The sequence below is a fragment of the Eublepharis macularius genome, chromosome 8 (assembly GCF_028583425.1).
Source record: "Eublepharis macularius isolate TG4126 chromosome 8, MPM_Emac_v1.0, whole genome shotgun sequence".
Lineage (NCBI taxonomy): Eukaryota > Metazoa > Chordata > Lepidosauria > Squamata > Eublepharidae > Eublepharis > Eublepharis macularius.
The window spans coordinates 122,593,792-122,609,598 of NC_072797.1; the positions used below are offsets into that span (position 1 = coordinate 122,593,792).

The following is a 15,807-nucleotide window of genomic DNA, read 5'->3' on the forward strand; positions in this document are numbered from 1 at the left end:
TTGCTGTTTTTAGGACTGATTTTAAGTTGTATTTTAATCAACGTACCTTGCCCTGAGCCCATTTGCGGGGAGGGTGGGATAAAACTAAAATAAATATATAATACTCCATGACTGAAAACTGGAACCTCTGACCTCTCTCATCATCCATTATATATAACAACCTAATCCAACCCACTCTTACACACAGAGAATCACACTTGATAGACTTATGACAGGATTCACACCAAGTTGCTCTCTGCCCTCAACTCTTCCCTTCCCTTTCCCTCTTTGGTGATTCTTGCTATAAAAATGTGGAATACGATTTCATAGCGTCCAAAGATGTGAGCTCTGACTCATGTTTCTTTATGGTGCCACAGGACATCTTGATCATTTTTTAACCTGCCTTGTGTCCTATGATGGATTCAAGGTAGCTTACTGTGGCAAACTACACATCCACATTAATTATACACTGCAACTTTCCTGGTACTGTACCACTTCAGACTGCAAATGCACAAAGAGTATTCTAGCTCAGCCTACTTTCTAACAAATTTGTTTTTTTAAATTAAGATTAATTTTCTCCTGGAGAAACATTCAAATCACGTGATCCTAAGTGTGTTAGTCAAAACTGGTAGAGTCCTAAGAGAGCCGTACCACTGATTTTCTGGAATCTGTACCTGCAGCCTTAGACTGCAATAGGCCTGTTAATGAAAACAATGATATTCAAGCAGCACAATTAAAATTAAGACATGGGAAAAGTAAAGCTCAGAACCTCATACCTGTCTTGTTGGGGTTGAGGTTTTCCTTCCATTGCAGTAAGCAGAGTGGGAGCCAGTTCACATTGTTTTTCCACAGGCAAACGAGGATAGCCCATCTTAACATATATGATCGTAAAATTCTGCCAAAATACAAAATGTATTTCAATAGCATCTATGCCCGAAAAAGAGCATCCCTACAAATCTCTGTATAGGTTGAATAAAATAACAATAAGCATGTTTGGAGACACTCAATCCAGATTCCATCGTATTTGCCAGACAACTAACCAGGTACACCAGAAACACTGACAAGACTCATAACCTTGAGCTGGATTACTGAAATGCTCTCTAAATGAAGCTGAATGGAACAGAAAATCACCCAGGCAGACCACATTTACATCAGCAATCCAGCCCTGCAATCTTCCATATACAACTCAATGGGTTAGTTTTTACTGTTAAAATCCTTAATGGGGGGGGCTCATTATCTCTAAAAGATCATGTCCACCTGTATGTCACACCACAATCACTGGAATTAACTGGGGAAACATTCCATACCACCTGTGGACAATTTTTTTTTAAAAAGCAAGCATATGCATCCTTGGTGGCTGTCCAACACTTTTGCAATGTAATTCCTTGGGAATTTGTCAATGCCAAACTCATTTCCTGAAAATCTTTTTAATTTGAGAAATTTCATAACAGAATGAGACATGCTGTAGATCTAAATAAAATAATACAGATCTAAATAATATAATATAAAAATATAGATCTAAATAAAATAAAAGCAATCACTAGAAACCACTTTTTTTACGTAGCAATCAAGAGCTATAACGTGATAGGACATTTTGAAGGTCTTTCATTCAAGGCTCAATCTTTCTTCAAAGAGCAAGGTTACCTGCTCCTTATGAAAGAAAATACCAAAAATGTTCGTGAAAACTAAGACCAGCCAATACTTATATAATATTTTTACTTATTTAGAAAATGATTTAAAGACATGTATACTTATATACACAAGCTGCTTCTCAAGTTCATACAACGCAAAAGCAACACCCAAGGCTGTACTAAAGTGCTAGTACATAGATAGAATGAGCAATTTCATAAGTCCTATGATATTAAGGGATGAAGATATGGCTTCCTGAATAAAATGCTTGCTTAATGAGACCTGCTCCCTGCCCAGAGATCCACAAATGTGATTGCTAGTGGGGACCATAAATTTCATTTGGGCAATCACTGACGGCTTTTCCCCTCAGGTGACCAGCACAGAGATCGCCACTTGATGACACATAGCACACACAAAGAAAAATTAAGAAACTTTACATATATACTTAGATGTAGGATTTAATACTCAGAGATCAAGCTTGCCAGACTCTTTCTAGGTATGTATTAACCTACTAAAACAAAGGACTCCTAAACTCGTTTGGGTTTTTACTTGACAGCAAAACCTTCGAAGAAGAATGTCACTGTTCGTAAACAACAAGCCATAATGTTACATGAACAACATTTATTGCATGCGCTTCCATTCCTGTGGCATAAGTATTTGAGATAAAAATATATCAGTGTTATGTTTATGAGACTCCTAGGTACCATTTCACATTGTATCAAAACTTCAGAAAGAGACCACAGTGGCCGATATGCCAAAATCTTTAGAAAGAAAACACCTTACTGTAACAAAGGACACTGCAGAAGGATCTTGATATTGGACCAGCAAAGTCTCCACAGGAAGCTGGATTTTGGGACGACTTTTGATACGTTTATTTAAATGAACTAGCAATTCCATCACCTGAAAGTGAGAAAAATATGCCCTCTGACTTCAGTAGTTCAGATTTCTGTCGCACTTTTCCAGATCTAAAATGCAGTGGGCTAAGGGTTTCTAGATTACCCCGGAAAACACATTATATGGGGATCTACTCAAGAATTTCTTTATATTCAACCTTTTTCAGAAAGGCTCCCAGATATCATTCTTTTTACCTACCAGCTGAAACTCATATGATGGGGTACAGAGAATATCCCAGCCTTCACCAGTGTACATCTCTGAAAGGGGAGTGCAAGGCAGCACCCGTACTATGCCTTATCATTGACACTTTTACCCAGGGCTTTTTTTCTGGGAAAAGAGGTGGTGGAACTCAGTGGGTTGCCCTCGGAGAAAATGGTCACATGGCTGGTGGCCCCGCCCCCGGATCTCCAGACAACTCCCTTCTGTCTGGAGATCAGGGGGCGGGGCCACCAGCCATGTGACCATTTTCAAGAGGTTCCGGAACTCCGTTCCACCGTGTTCCTGCTGAAAAAAAGCCCTGCTTTTACCAATGAGTAATGGAGCCATAGCTGCAGCATTGTGTAAGTGTGCAGCTGCAGCCCCAACAGTTCTGTTGCTGCCTTCATGTACACAAGTAAACATCTTCCCCTTTCTTGATGGACTGTGGTAGAGACTGAGATATGTCTTGCACTCCCCCCAACCCAGCCACTGTTGCCTACATACATGATCATACCAGACAAACCAAACCTAGACAAATGACATTAATCTGTCTTTATCTTCCTGAACTGGAACAGGTCACCAGTTCAAAATAAAGTTTTGGCTAAAAAAGGGATGTGGTGCTCTGCTAACTTGCCCCAACCAGGAAAAAATCATATAGTCGTAGAACACTAACATGTTGCAAGTCATACCTTCTTACGTACTCCTTCTTGCGTACTGGAAAGTTTCAGAAGTACAGGGGGTAGAAATTTGGATATAATATTCTGCAGTTGCTCATCCGTTTCAGCATGACCAAGTCGTAAGAAGACACGTTCAAGCTGATCTAAAAAAAAAAAGGAAGATACAGAAAAAAATGAATTCAGAACTAAAAAATCTTTAGTGAATAGCAGAACAGCTATCCTCCAAGCTTGGTTTCAAAGATTAATCACAGAATGAATTAGTTCTCCATATACTTCCATTTATCATATACATTCCAGAGGAGTAGCTATGCTCATTTGTTGCAGCAAAAAAAAAAAGCATCATTACACTTTTAAGACTAACAGATTTATTATTTCAAAGATTTTTGGCCTCAAAAGCCAAAACAGTAATCAGCACATCCAACCGAGGGCAGTTCCATCTCCTCTCTACTGTCATTCCACCGAGGCATAATCTTTCTTCCAAGAGCAAGGTTACCTGCTCCTTATGAAATAAAAGCAGACATACGTATCCTGGGTCTTCTTAGACTGATAACAGGGGATGACTACAGCTTCCTGCTTCATAAAACTTGCTCCTTACTAGGGTTTCTAGTCCCTCTCCGCGGGTGGGGGATCCCCCCTCCACTCCTCACCCCTGCTTCCCGGGCTAGCGAGGAGAACATGCCTACTGAGGTGTGTTCCTGGGCAGCGCGGCACACTCCCTTGCTCTGCAGTGGTCTGATTTGGGCCTGTTTCGGCCAGATTCAGGACCAAATTGGGCCAGATTTAGGCCAAATCCTGCCACTGCAGAGCACGGGAGTGATTCTGCACTCCACAGCAGCCCAATTTGGGCTGAATTGGGCCCGATTCGGCCCCCTGAGGAGCGTAGGAATGCTCCCAGGGTGGCCTGTGGCCTGTGAGATGATGTCACTTCCCAGAAGTGACGTCATCATGCAGGCCGGGAGTGTGCAAGCGCTGTGCATGTGAGCAAAAAGGATCACACAAGATAAGTGCCAGGCCTCCAACCTCCCACCAGGAGGTTGAGGGGACCTAGCAACCCTACTCCCTACCCAGGAATCCACAAACATGACTACATTTAATTCTGGCTATCATTGGCTGCTTATCCCCTTAGGTGACCGGCACAGAGATCTTGATTTCTCTATACATCACAGAGAATTCAGAAGGGAACGTGTCTCGCACTATGGCTGGCTCAAGACAAACCCCACAACTCTTTGACTCTCTGGCACGTGCAGAAAACACACAGGGAATGAATGGGAAGGTCTCTTCTCTATTTTGCACCAGGCTTCCACTAAAAACAACAGGAGTCTCTCTTGATGTTTCCAACCTTCCCCAGCGCCCATGGTTGCTCCAGGGATAGGAAAGACTAGAAACACCAAGAGAGACTTCTTACTGATTCTGACCATCTCCAAAGCCATGCACAAAGTGAAATACGAGATTGCCCCTCCACAACCTTTCTGAAAGCATCAGAGGAGAGAGAAATTATTGATAACTGAAAATAGAGGGTGGATACTAAGCCAGACCAAACTTTGTGCCCCCTGCTCCCACCACTTTGGAGAATTGCAGGAATGAAATGTTCGTGTATAATGAATAACTCTACGTGGATTTCTATTGGTGAGAAAATATATTTCATTTATTGAGTATGTTATTTTCTGCTACTTTTTAATCTATTCAAATTCAAGCAGAATAAGTACTGGTAATATGTTTCTAACACCAAACAGGATGTTATTTAGAGAATGAAGTATCTAGCCTCTCTAAGCTGCCCATCTTGCACGAGGAATGTAACTGGATAAAGAAGGTTATCATCTGTGAGTCATTTCTTACAATTTTTTGCATCATAGTATCTACACTACATCACAGTGTTAAGAATCACAGTCTTTCTGGCCTCAAGCCTGCATCCTTACCAAAAGGCACCTCTTCCATCAATTTCCTTATTCAAAGTCCATATGCAAGTTGTTACCCACTAATTGTCATACCAGAACGAAACCAACAAACGAACAAACATCCTTACAACCAGGGCTTTTTTTCAGCAGGAACGCGGTGGAACAGAGTTCCGGAACCTCTTGAAAATGGTCACATGGCTGGTGGCCCCGCGCCCTGATCTCCAGACAGAGGGGAGATTAGATTGTCCTCCGCGCTGCTTGGTGGTGTGGAAGGCAATCTAAACTCCTCTCTGTCTGGAGATCAGGGGGCAGGGCCACCAGCCATGTGACCATTTTCTCTGAGGGAAACCCACTGAGTTCCACCACCTCTTTTCCCAGAAAAAAAGCTCTGGTTACAACCCAGCAATACAATCTGGGCTGTGTGTTGCAAAGGAGGGCTTCTGCTTTGCATTAACATCATGTTTTGCCTACCCCAACATAGCTTCTGAACTATCTGATCTGGCAAAAGGTTATACCAGTATTAGCAGCTATTCCACTAAAAGCAGTTCTGGAGGTTCAAAGAAACAAGGCAGGGACCAGCAGCAGCATTTCAAAACCCTGGAGAGGCATTACGGTCATGAACAGAGGTCCATCTTTATATTCTAGCAACTGCTTCCCAACTGAAGTTAGATCCAGTTCGTTCTACATCACCTTCCAAAACTTCAGACAGCAGTTTGGGGGGGGGGGGGGAGCTCTTTGGACAAACAGATTGGAAAGTTGCCTATAATGCCTGAGTTTCCCAGGAATTGCTGTGGTCAACTTTTCCTCAGTCACACACGTCTTGGTAAAATCCAGACAAGATTATTATAACGTTCTTTATGTTGAGCTATTCTTGAAGGTAACACAGAACCAACTTCAGGAGACCTTACTGGGATGAGCTAAAGTGATCGTATAAGAACAAGTGACCACACAAGATCATACTCTTGCTATCTTGGCTTCCCATGTGCACCTGAGCCCAATTCAGTATGCTGGTTATACAGAACCTTGAGGATCTTTGGATGCAAAGATGGTTAACAAATAATCTAAAATGCAGAGATTGCCCTCTAGGCAGGACATATATCACTTGTATGTGAACATCAGTGAGGAAGGCAGACTAAATAAATAAAAATATAAAGCTGCCTCACATCAAGACAATTTGTTGGTCATTCTAGCTCAGTACTGTCTACTCCAAATGGCAACAGTTCTTGTCTCAGACAGAGAAAGGAATCTCCCAAAACAGAAGCCAGTGGGACCTTCTTCTTAGGACTTGCAAAGCTTCAGGCATTGGCAGTACGGTCATAAGGTTAGACTTTCAATTTTTTTTTTTAAAAAAAGAGTCATTTAAATTGTCTCGTCATTTTACCAAAGCAAATTAATCTTCGCCCACCTGAACACATTTTGCAACGAAACAACAGAAGTGCGGAGGCCTTCTTAAGACTCAGATAGACCATTCCACTATGTTGGAGCCACCACCAAGAATGTGAAGGTGTACATCTGTTTCACTGTTTCCATCTCTGTCTATATATGTGTGTCTCATAGCCAGAGTGATGGTGCAAAGGTATCACCCAATGAGAGCACTAATCGCAGCACGGCTGCCAGCTCCATGATGGGAAATTCCTCAGCTAGGTATAATGTCATAGAATCCACCCTCCAAAGCAACCATTTTTCTCCAGGGGAACAGATCTTTGTCACTTGGAGATCAGTTGTAATTCTGGGAAATCTCCAGCCACCATCTGGAGGCTGGGAACCCTAAATCTCAGAAAGATGTTTTGCAGATTATTCAGACCATGTCAGAACACCATCAGAACATCATATCCAGCATACAGCAGAAGCAGTAGTGTGCTCTGGACATGTCAAACAACATGCATTACCATTTCCATTCTGGTCAGCACAAAATTATCCAAGGAGCGTGCCCACAGAAAGGACTTTTTTTTAAAACAGAAGTGTGTTAGAAGACTTGCAACAGTAATCCTTTTTGCACAAATTATTTAAGAAATTACTTTAAACCTTAGGCCATCATTTTGAGAGAGCAAACACTATAGCCATAGGGGAAAACTCATGTTTTAAAAACAGTTTATTTTAAAATGCGTCAAAGGTTTGCGCTGTTGATCCTAACAACTTTCACCCCAGGATCCAGCAAATAATAATAATAAACAAACACCTTTGGCAAAGAAGCAAATTTGCCAGTGTGTGGTGACCTGGGATTAGTAGTTCTCCCTGTTTCTATTAATAAAAGAGAACAGTGTAGGAAGAAAACGAAACAGCACAACAGAATCAACACTGTATAGAATATGGGAATGAAATAATGCTTAAGTACTCTCCAAGGCAGACCAAAACATAGAAAATATGCCTTACCCATCTATTTTAATTCTATATTTCTAATCCACCCTTCAGACCCACCATTACAATCCTCCTAGAAGACTATAAAAATAAGACCATCAAAATATCATTAATAAGATCATTTATTTACTTAGATGTGGATATCCGGTTTCTCTCTAATGAGGGCCCAAAGCAGCTTACTACAGTACAAAGTACAATATAAATAAACAAAATGCCAATCTGAGGCCAATCTTGGATCCAGCAGGGTGGTGGACTAGGATCTGGGAGACACAGGTTCAAATCCCCACTCTGCCACAGAAGCTTGCTGAATGTCCTTGGGCCCATCACACATTCTCATCCTAACCTACCTCACAGTAGGGTTGCCAGCCCCCAGGTGGTAGCTGGAGATCTCCCGGAATTACAACTGATCTCCAGGTGACAGAGATCAGTTCCCCTGGAGAAAATGGCTGCCATGAACGGTGAACTCTATGGCATTATACCATTCTGATGCCCCTCCTCTTCCCAAACCCTGCCTTCTCCAGGCCCCACTCCCCAAATCTCCAGGAATTTCCCAACCTGGACTTGGCAACCCTACCTCACAGTGTTGTGTGAAGAAAAAATGAAGAACCATGTAAACTGCTTTGGGTCCTCACTGGGGGGAAAAGATGGGGTAGAAATGAAGTAAATATTTTTTTTAAAAAACCCTATCTGAAATACGTGAATTTTAATTAGGGATTTAAAAGAACTGCAAGAAAATATCTTGATGACAGTTGTTGCAGGTACAGGAATTAACATGGTAGAAAATAAAAAGCGACACAGGATGGGGATGGACGGGGGACCAACTGGAAATAAAAGAGGTACTACAGAACTGTGGGGCCATTTTGACATCACAGTGCAACGCTTCCCACATCACTGGAGTTAAAGCAAGAAGCACCCCCCTCCTCCCAAATCTCCATTTTCAAGAAAATGTGATGCTGGGTTGGAAAGAAGCTCCATCATTGGCTTCTCATTCATCATCCCATGTTTCAAAAACCATTCAAGTTTAAGCTGTAGCCGCTCTTGCACCACACATGATCCATACATGCCACAACGCTCTACCCGCAAATTACTCGAGGGTGGGGAGGAGACGCCTGGTTCAGAGAAACACCTTTCTTACCTCCCCCACCCTTTAAAGGGCTATAAATGTCTTGTAAAATAAAGGAGAACAAAATTTAGGGAGCAGGGGGTTAATGAAGTAGTGGGGCATTGCTCTAGTGGAAAGAGATCAGTGGTTCCCAAACTTTTTGGCACAGTGACCCCAAGTCCAAATTTACTTCATATGGTGACCCCATACAGGGCTGGTCCAAGAGATTAAGGAGGTGTGGAGAGGGGCACCAAGTTTAGGAGATGCAGAAAGAGGGCAGATGGCAGCAGACAGGTGAATGGCAAGTGGCTCAGTGCGATACGTCTCCCATAGTAGGCAGAGGGCAGTGAAGCACTGCAGGGGGCTGGGCAGGAGGTTGACTTAACGAAGAAGCAGTGTCAAGACAGAGCATGTGCGGACACATGCCACTTTCTGTCCTCCTCTCACTTTTCCAAGTGTTGGAACAGCTCCCGCTCACTCTATAGCCTTTTCCCCCTTCTTCTATCTACTATCGTAAAGTTACTAGTCGTGAGACAACTTTTCAGCCCTCGTTATTATTGCAAAGGAGAAGACAAAGTGAGAATATGAGACACTAGAAAGGAAGGAGAGGACAGAAAGAGAAGGGTGCAAAGTGCAGGAGCCACCGTCAGGGACGGCTGGCCCGGCACCCACATTCAAAGGCTTCGCTGCCTACTTTTGGTTCCTGACTCACAGGTTGGGAAACACTGGCCTAGTATACTGCAGTGTGCTATACATGGGGCTACCTTTGCAGAACATAGACTAGCAAGAGATGCTAAAAACAACTGAGAGGAGTTATTTGCTTATGTTCAAAGAAAAAGGGCAAGGACACGGTAGGCCCATTGCAGGGACAGGGAAGTGAAACTGTAACAGGCAATGAAGAGAGGGCAGAACTGCTCAATTCCTACTTTTCCTCAGTCTTCTCCTGCAAGGGAGATGGTGCTCAACATGGCAATAACAGAACACATGATGAGGGTAGGGAGTTACAGCCTAGGATTGGCATGGAGGTAGTACATAAACTCCTAGTTTCTTTAAATAAAACTAAGTCCTCACGGCCAAGTGAATAGCATCCAAAGGTACTAAAAGAACTCACTGATATAATTTCTGAGCCTCTGTTCGTTATTTTTAAGCATTCTTGGAGAACAGGGGATATGCCAGAAGAATGGAGGTGGGTAAATGTTGTCCTCATCTTCAAGTAACGGAAAAAGGAGGATCTGAGTAACTACTGACAATGACGCTTGATGGCTATGTGGAAAAGTCTTCGAACAAATCATCAGTCAATCCTTGAGCATTTAGAAAGGATGGCTGTGATTACTAAGAGTCAGCATGGGTTTCTCAAGAACGAGTCATGTCAGACTAATCTTCTCTCTTTTTTGAGAAAGTTACTACCTGGCTGGATCGGGGGAATGCTGTAGACATAGTTTATCTTGATTTCAGTAAGGCTTTTGATAAGGTTCCACATCATATCCTTCTTGACAAATTGGTAAAATGTGGTTTGGATCCTATTACTGTTAGGTGGATCTGTAACTGGTTGACAGATCGCACCCAAAAAGTGCTTGTTAAGGGTTCCTCGTCCTCTTGGAGAAGAGTGGCAAGTGGAGTGCCTCAGAGATCAGTCCTGGGACCTGTTCTGTTCAACATTTTTATAAATGATTTGGATGAAGGAATAGAGGGAATGCTTATTAAATTTGCAGATGATACTAAATTGGGAGAGGTAGCAAATACGGTAGAAGACAGAGTTAGGATACAGGATGAAAACTAGAAAACTGGGCTAAAACAAATAAAATGAAATTCAACAGAGATAAATGTAAAGTTCTGCATTCATGTAGGAAAAATCAAATGCATAATTATAGCATGAGGGAGACTTGCCTTGGCAAAAAGGATCTAGGAGTCTTAGTAAACCATACACTGAACATGAGTCAGCAGTGTGATGTGGTAGCTAAAAAGGCAAATGTGATTTTGAGGTGTATCAATAGAAGTATAATATCCAGATCACACAAAGTGATGATATCACTCTACTCTGCTCTGGTTAGACCGCACCTAGAGTATTGTGTTCACTTTGGGGCACCACAGTTAAAGAAGGATGTAGACAAGCTGGAACATGTCCAGAGGATGGCAATGAAGATGGTGAGGGGTCTGGAGACCAAGTCCTATGAGGAAAGGTTGAAGGAGCTCGGTATGTTTAGCCTGGAAAGGAGAAAACTGAGAGGTGATATGATAACCATCTTCAAGTACTTGAAGGGCTGTCATATAAAATGATGGTGCGGAGTTGTTTTCCATTGCCCCAGAAGGTCGGACCAGAATCAATGGGTTGAAATTAAATGAAAAGAGTTTTTGGCTAAACATTAGGAAGAACTTCCTGACAGTTAGAACGGTCCCTCAATGGAACAGGCTTCCTCGGGAGGTGGTGGGCTCTCCTTTGGAGGTTTTTAAGCAGAGGTTTGACAGCCATCTGACAGCAATGCTGATTCCTAGCAAATCCTAGGCAAATCATGAGAGGGAGGACAGGAAGAATTACATCAGTGCTTAGTTCTTGTGGCCCCTTCTTACACGCCCAAGGTAATGCTGATCGCCACTTTGGGGGTCAAGAAACAATTTTCCTCAGGCCAGTTTTGCTAGGGATCCTGGAGATGTTTTGCCATCCTCTGGGCATGGGGGGTCACTGGGGGTGTCGTGGGGGAGGTAGTTGTCAATTTCCTACATTGTGAAGGGGGTTGGACTAGATGACCCTGGAGATCCCTTCCAATTCTATAACTCGATGATTCTATTAATAACATTTAAGCCTTCCTAGAATGCATCACTATTTAAAGTTTTTTTTAAAAAAATCCAAGATTTTAGTAAAGAAGTGAAAAATAATTAATAAAGGACACAATGTGGCACAGGAGAGAAGTTGTGTCACATGTCACCAAAGATATCAACAACACTATTCAATTTGGACCAAAGGCACCTACTTTCCATACTACATGGGTGTGTGCAATGTGTGGGGAAGAAGGTTTCCAAACCAAAAATGTTGCTCAGTTTCAGGACATTATAATTCCTTAGATCTCTATAGAACATACAGCAAAGCTAGACATGCTTTGAAATATTACCCACAAATTATATAAATGCTAAGTGTTATTAAATATTTTTGTTATAAGCTTACAAAATCAAGTATAAGCAGGGAGACTTGATATATTACATTTCAAAAGATAATTATATAGAGGGGGGAAGTTTGCTTCTGCCTCAAGGCAACCATTCTGGAGAGAAACAAAAATCAATTTTATGTACAGTTGCATCGCACAAAACTCTGGCACGCATGCAGAGGCAAATCATGCAATTTCAAACATTTGGAAACTCTGGGGTGGAGGCGATGAGAACGGTTATGTAGAAGTCAAATATAATTATAAAAGGAAAGAACTAGATACCAGCAGATTTCATTCAAGCAATGTCTTAGGCAAGCAGCATCGAAATAGCAACTACTGGCACAATTTAATGCATCTTTACTCAAAACTACTCAATCCAACTAAATCCATGTAATTATACACAGGATTGAATCCTCTTCCGTAGAAGACTGGCAAGGGACCAACGTAGAATCATTTTTCAAAGGAGGCCCAAAAAGAATACATTTCCCAGCTTGCTTCGCTACCACATGCTGCAGAAGTTTCCTGTCGCAAAGAATCACTTCCCTAGTATGCCACACCTCGGCAAATGCAAGGCCCCAGTCCCTTTAATATGGGGCGGGGAGGGGGGGCACTGATCTTGGCAGGTCAATAGAAAATAAGTGGACAAGACACAGGCAATTAGAAAAGGGCACGCTTCCTGGGCACTGGCAGCATCCATTGGTTTGGGGGGGGGGGCACTGCCTTTTGCAAAGATTTGAAAAATTCAAGGCCAGTTCTGTTGCAAAAGAAAAAAGGGGGGGGGGGGTTGAAGTTGAGATGATTTTCTCTCCCCATCAATGCATTTGCCCCGGAGGATCGGTAAGATTCCTTGAACCGGATATCCATCCGGAAAAGCAAAGTCATGACTCCCGATCGCCATGCCCTTTGCGTAAGAAGGCATCGAGGAGCAGCAGCAGCGGCACTGCGACCACAATCGGGAGTCGCGGGGTGGAAGGAGGGCCAATTCAATGAGTTTTCCACCCATTCCCGAGGGCAGGCCTCCTGTCCAGGCACTGCCGAGCCTGGCCTAACAGGAACGAGGCGCGGCGTGCCCATCACGAAATAATAATATATATTTTAATGGAGGAGCAACAGAAGGGGGGGGGGCATCAGGGTTGGAGAGGCCAGTTATGAAAGCAGGGTGGGGAGGGGAGCTTTACTTTCAATTTCCCTGACATGACTTTGCACAACAGAAGCCGACGCTCTTCCTCGCCCTCCCTCTTCCTCCTCTCGCACATCCTTTCAAGGCAACCTCGCTTCGCTTTCCGCCCTCCTCCCCGCCAACCATCCCTCGCCACGGGAGCCTCTCCCAAGCGAGCCGCCCTCGGCAAGGCCCCCCTCACACAACATGCCCCCGAGAGGAGGCCCGACCGCTCCCCTGGGGCGAGAAGGGCGCCCCCGAAGGAGGGGAGGAAAACCGGGGCAAGAGGGCCGAGACGGAGGGGAAGGGGCGCCCCTGCAGGCTCCCCACGCGCGCCTCGAGGCCCCCACAGGCGCGCACTTACTCAGTTCGTCTTGGGCAGCAGAGGCGGCCGCAGCCATGTTGTTGTCAGCTGAGGAGAGAGAAAGAGGGAGAATGAAGCGTCGGCCGGTCCCTTCCGCGCGGGGCGGCTGCGGCGGGGCTGGAGGAGGGCGAGATGGCGGCGGGGCTCGCCCCGCTTCCTTTGCCGTCACCCCCTTCTCTTCCCCGTCGCTTCTCCTCCTCCTCCTCCTCCTCTGGAAACCGAGCCGCAGAGAAAAGGGCTGGTGGCTGCTTTTCTCCTCCTCCCGCCTGTGACTCTCCCCTAAAACGCCAACCACCGCAAGAGACGGCGAGCGGCGCTTATGCCCCGCGATTCTCGGCCTCTCCCGGGGAGGGCATCTCGGCCACACGCCCTTCCCCGGCCTGGCTTTAGTTTTATATTTAGAAAAAGGCTGAGCCGTCGTCGTCGCCCTCCATCTCTGCATCTATTTTCTTCCGCCTTCTCTGTACTATCCTCTCATTCCACTCCCTCAGTCAAAAGAGCTCCACATGCCTCGGAGCCTTAAAATCCAAGGGGGCGAGGGGGCAGCCCCCCATCTTTCTTTATTCATCCTCTGAAAAATCCTTCCCTCCTGCATTCTCCTCATCCGATCCCTATATATTCTTACAAGATGGGGGGGTTAAGGGGTGCGGGGAGGCACTGACCTGAGTCCATGCTGACCTCCATGGCTGGTGATGAATCCTCCTCTCCGGAATGGGTCGTGGAAAAAAGCAGGTCAGCGTTTTAAAAAAAAATCTTTTAAGAGTTTCTCCCCCTATCTGCAGAAGGTGATTGTAGCAGCCTGAAGAGTTTCTACCTAGAAGGATGTTTGCCTCGTGTACAGCCCAGTGTGGCAGTTGCAGAAAATGGGGCCCGAGGGGACTATTCAGGAACAAAACGCTGAGCATGGATTAGTTACCCTCTAACCAGCTTTTCATGCTCCTACACAGGATGCTGTTTAAAAATCCTCTGGAAAATGGATGGATTTGTGTATGAGTAAAATAGGGATGCTTATCCGCTCAGTCAGTGCTAGCCTATGCAAAGCTAGACCAATCTAAAGTTGTACCTATTGATTTCAGTGGGTTTAGACTGGCCTAACTGCATAGGATTGTACCGTGTGAGAACAGAACGTGGGATAAGATAGAGTTTTAGAAAACGCTGCCTGGCTAGTTGCCAGGTCCAGGTCGGGAAATTCCTGGAGATTTGCGGGGTGGAGCTTGGAGAGGACGGGGTTTGGGGAGCGGTGGAGCCTCAGTGGGGTATAATGCCTTAGAGTTCACCCTTCATAGCAGTCATTTTCTCTAGGGGAACTAGAGTTGCCAGCCTCCAGGTAGTGGCTGGAGATCTGGAATTATAACTGATCTCCAGGCAACAGATCGGTTCACCTGGAGAAAATAGCTATTTTGGGGGATGGACTCTATGGACTTAGGCCATGCCAAGGTCCTTTCCCTCCCCAAAACCCTTTTCTCCAGGAATTTCCCAATGTGGAGCTGGCAACCGTAAGGGGAACTGACCTCTGTTGCCTGGAGATCAGTTGTAATTCCGGGAGATCTCCAGCCACACCTGGAGGCTGGCAACCCAAGAAAGGGTACAGAGATCTTTTTCTCCCTCTACAATAATATTAGGATAAAGTACTTCTTTACTCAACTGAAGGACTGCTTGCTCTCTTATGAACTGAGGAGGGGATGTATGCTCTTTTATTACTTCTGGAGAGAGAGTCAACCTTGAAATGTTTTTAACTACTCCACTATGTGGCAAAACGGAAAACTTTCTATTGTAGCCATGAAAGAAGCTGGAAGGAAGAGGGAACTACTTTGCACACAGGCCGCTTATGATTCTTTTTATGCTGGTTTTACAAACTTACCAGACCCCTGCAGTCATCCTCGGAGACCCTGCTTCAGGTGACACCGCCTTCTGAGATTAGGGTCTTCTCGGAAGTGTCACCGAGTCTGGAACTCAGTCCCCAGAGAGATTCACTTGTTCCCTTCTGTTACCATTTTCGACCCGTGGGTGAAGACTTTCTTGTTCCTGTTGTCATTGCCTCAATGATACCCCCTCCTTCCCCAATGTTCTAACTGTTGTTTTTATCTTTCATATCCATTTTAAACTATAGTTTTAAATTGTTTTATTTTCATGCGGATTTTAACAGCTTTTAAGATGCGATTTCAATTTGCTTTAATTTGTTAACCACCTTGGTGGTTCTATGAAGGGGGAAAGGTGGGGTGAAAATCTTGCCAAATTAATACAGAAATAGAGTGATTAACTTGTAGAATTCATGGCCACAGGATATAGGAATTCAGTGGCACCATAAAGTCAAATGGAATTCTAGCTTTTTGTGAGTCAGAACTCACTTCATCAGATGCAGGAAATGTACATCTGTTAGGCACATTTTTATTAATAATAGAAAGATGGGGG

At 44.2% G+C, this 15,807-nt stretch overlaps 1 protein-coding gene across 3 annotated transcripts in view; it reads right to left on the reverse strand.

The window, feature by feature from the left end:
• Nucleotides 1-14,104, reverse strand: part of ECPAS (Ecm29 proteasome adaptor and scaffold) — an 86,425-nt gene extending 72,321 nt beyond the window's left edge. For 2 of the 3 annotated variants that reach the window (XM_054986319.1, XM_054986318.1), the window contains exons 1-5: nucleotides 14,058-14,104; nucleotides 13,396-13,443; nucleotides 3,390-3,520; nucleotides 2,392-2,508; nucleotides 756-874 (exon numbers count right to left, since the gene is read on the reverse strand). In XM_054986319.1, the coding sequence (XP_054842294.1) occupies nucleotides 756-874; nucleotides 2,392-2,508; nucleotides 3,390-3,520; nucleotides 13,396-13,443; nucleotides 14,058-14,079 (437 nt within the window). In that variant the 5' untranslated portion in view covers nucleotides 14,080-14,104. Of the gene's footprint in view, nucleotides 1-755; nucleotides 875-2,391; nucleotides 2,509-3,389; nucleotides 3,521-13,395; nucleotides 13,444-14,057 lie in introns of those variants that run through there. The other variant, XM_054986320.1, reaches the window with a different exon arrangement.
• Nucleotides 14,105-15,807: the final 1,703 nt, after the last annotated feature.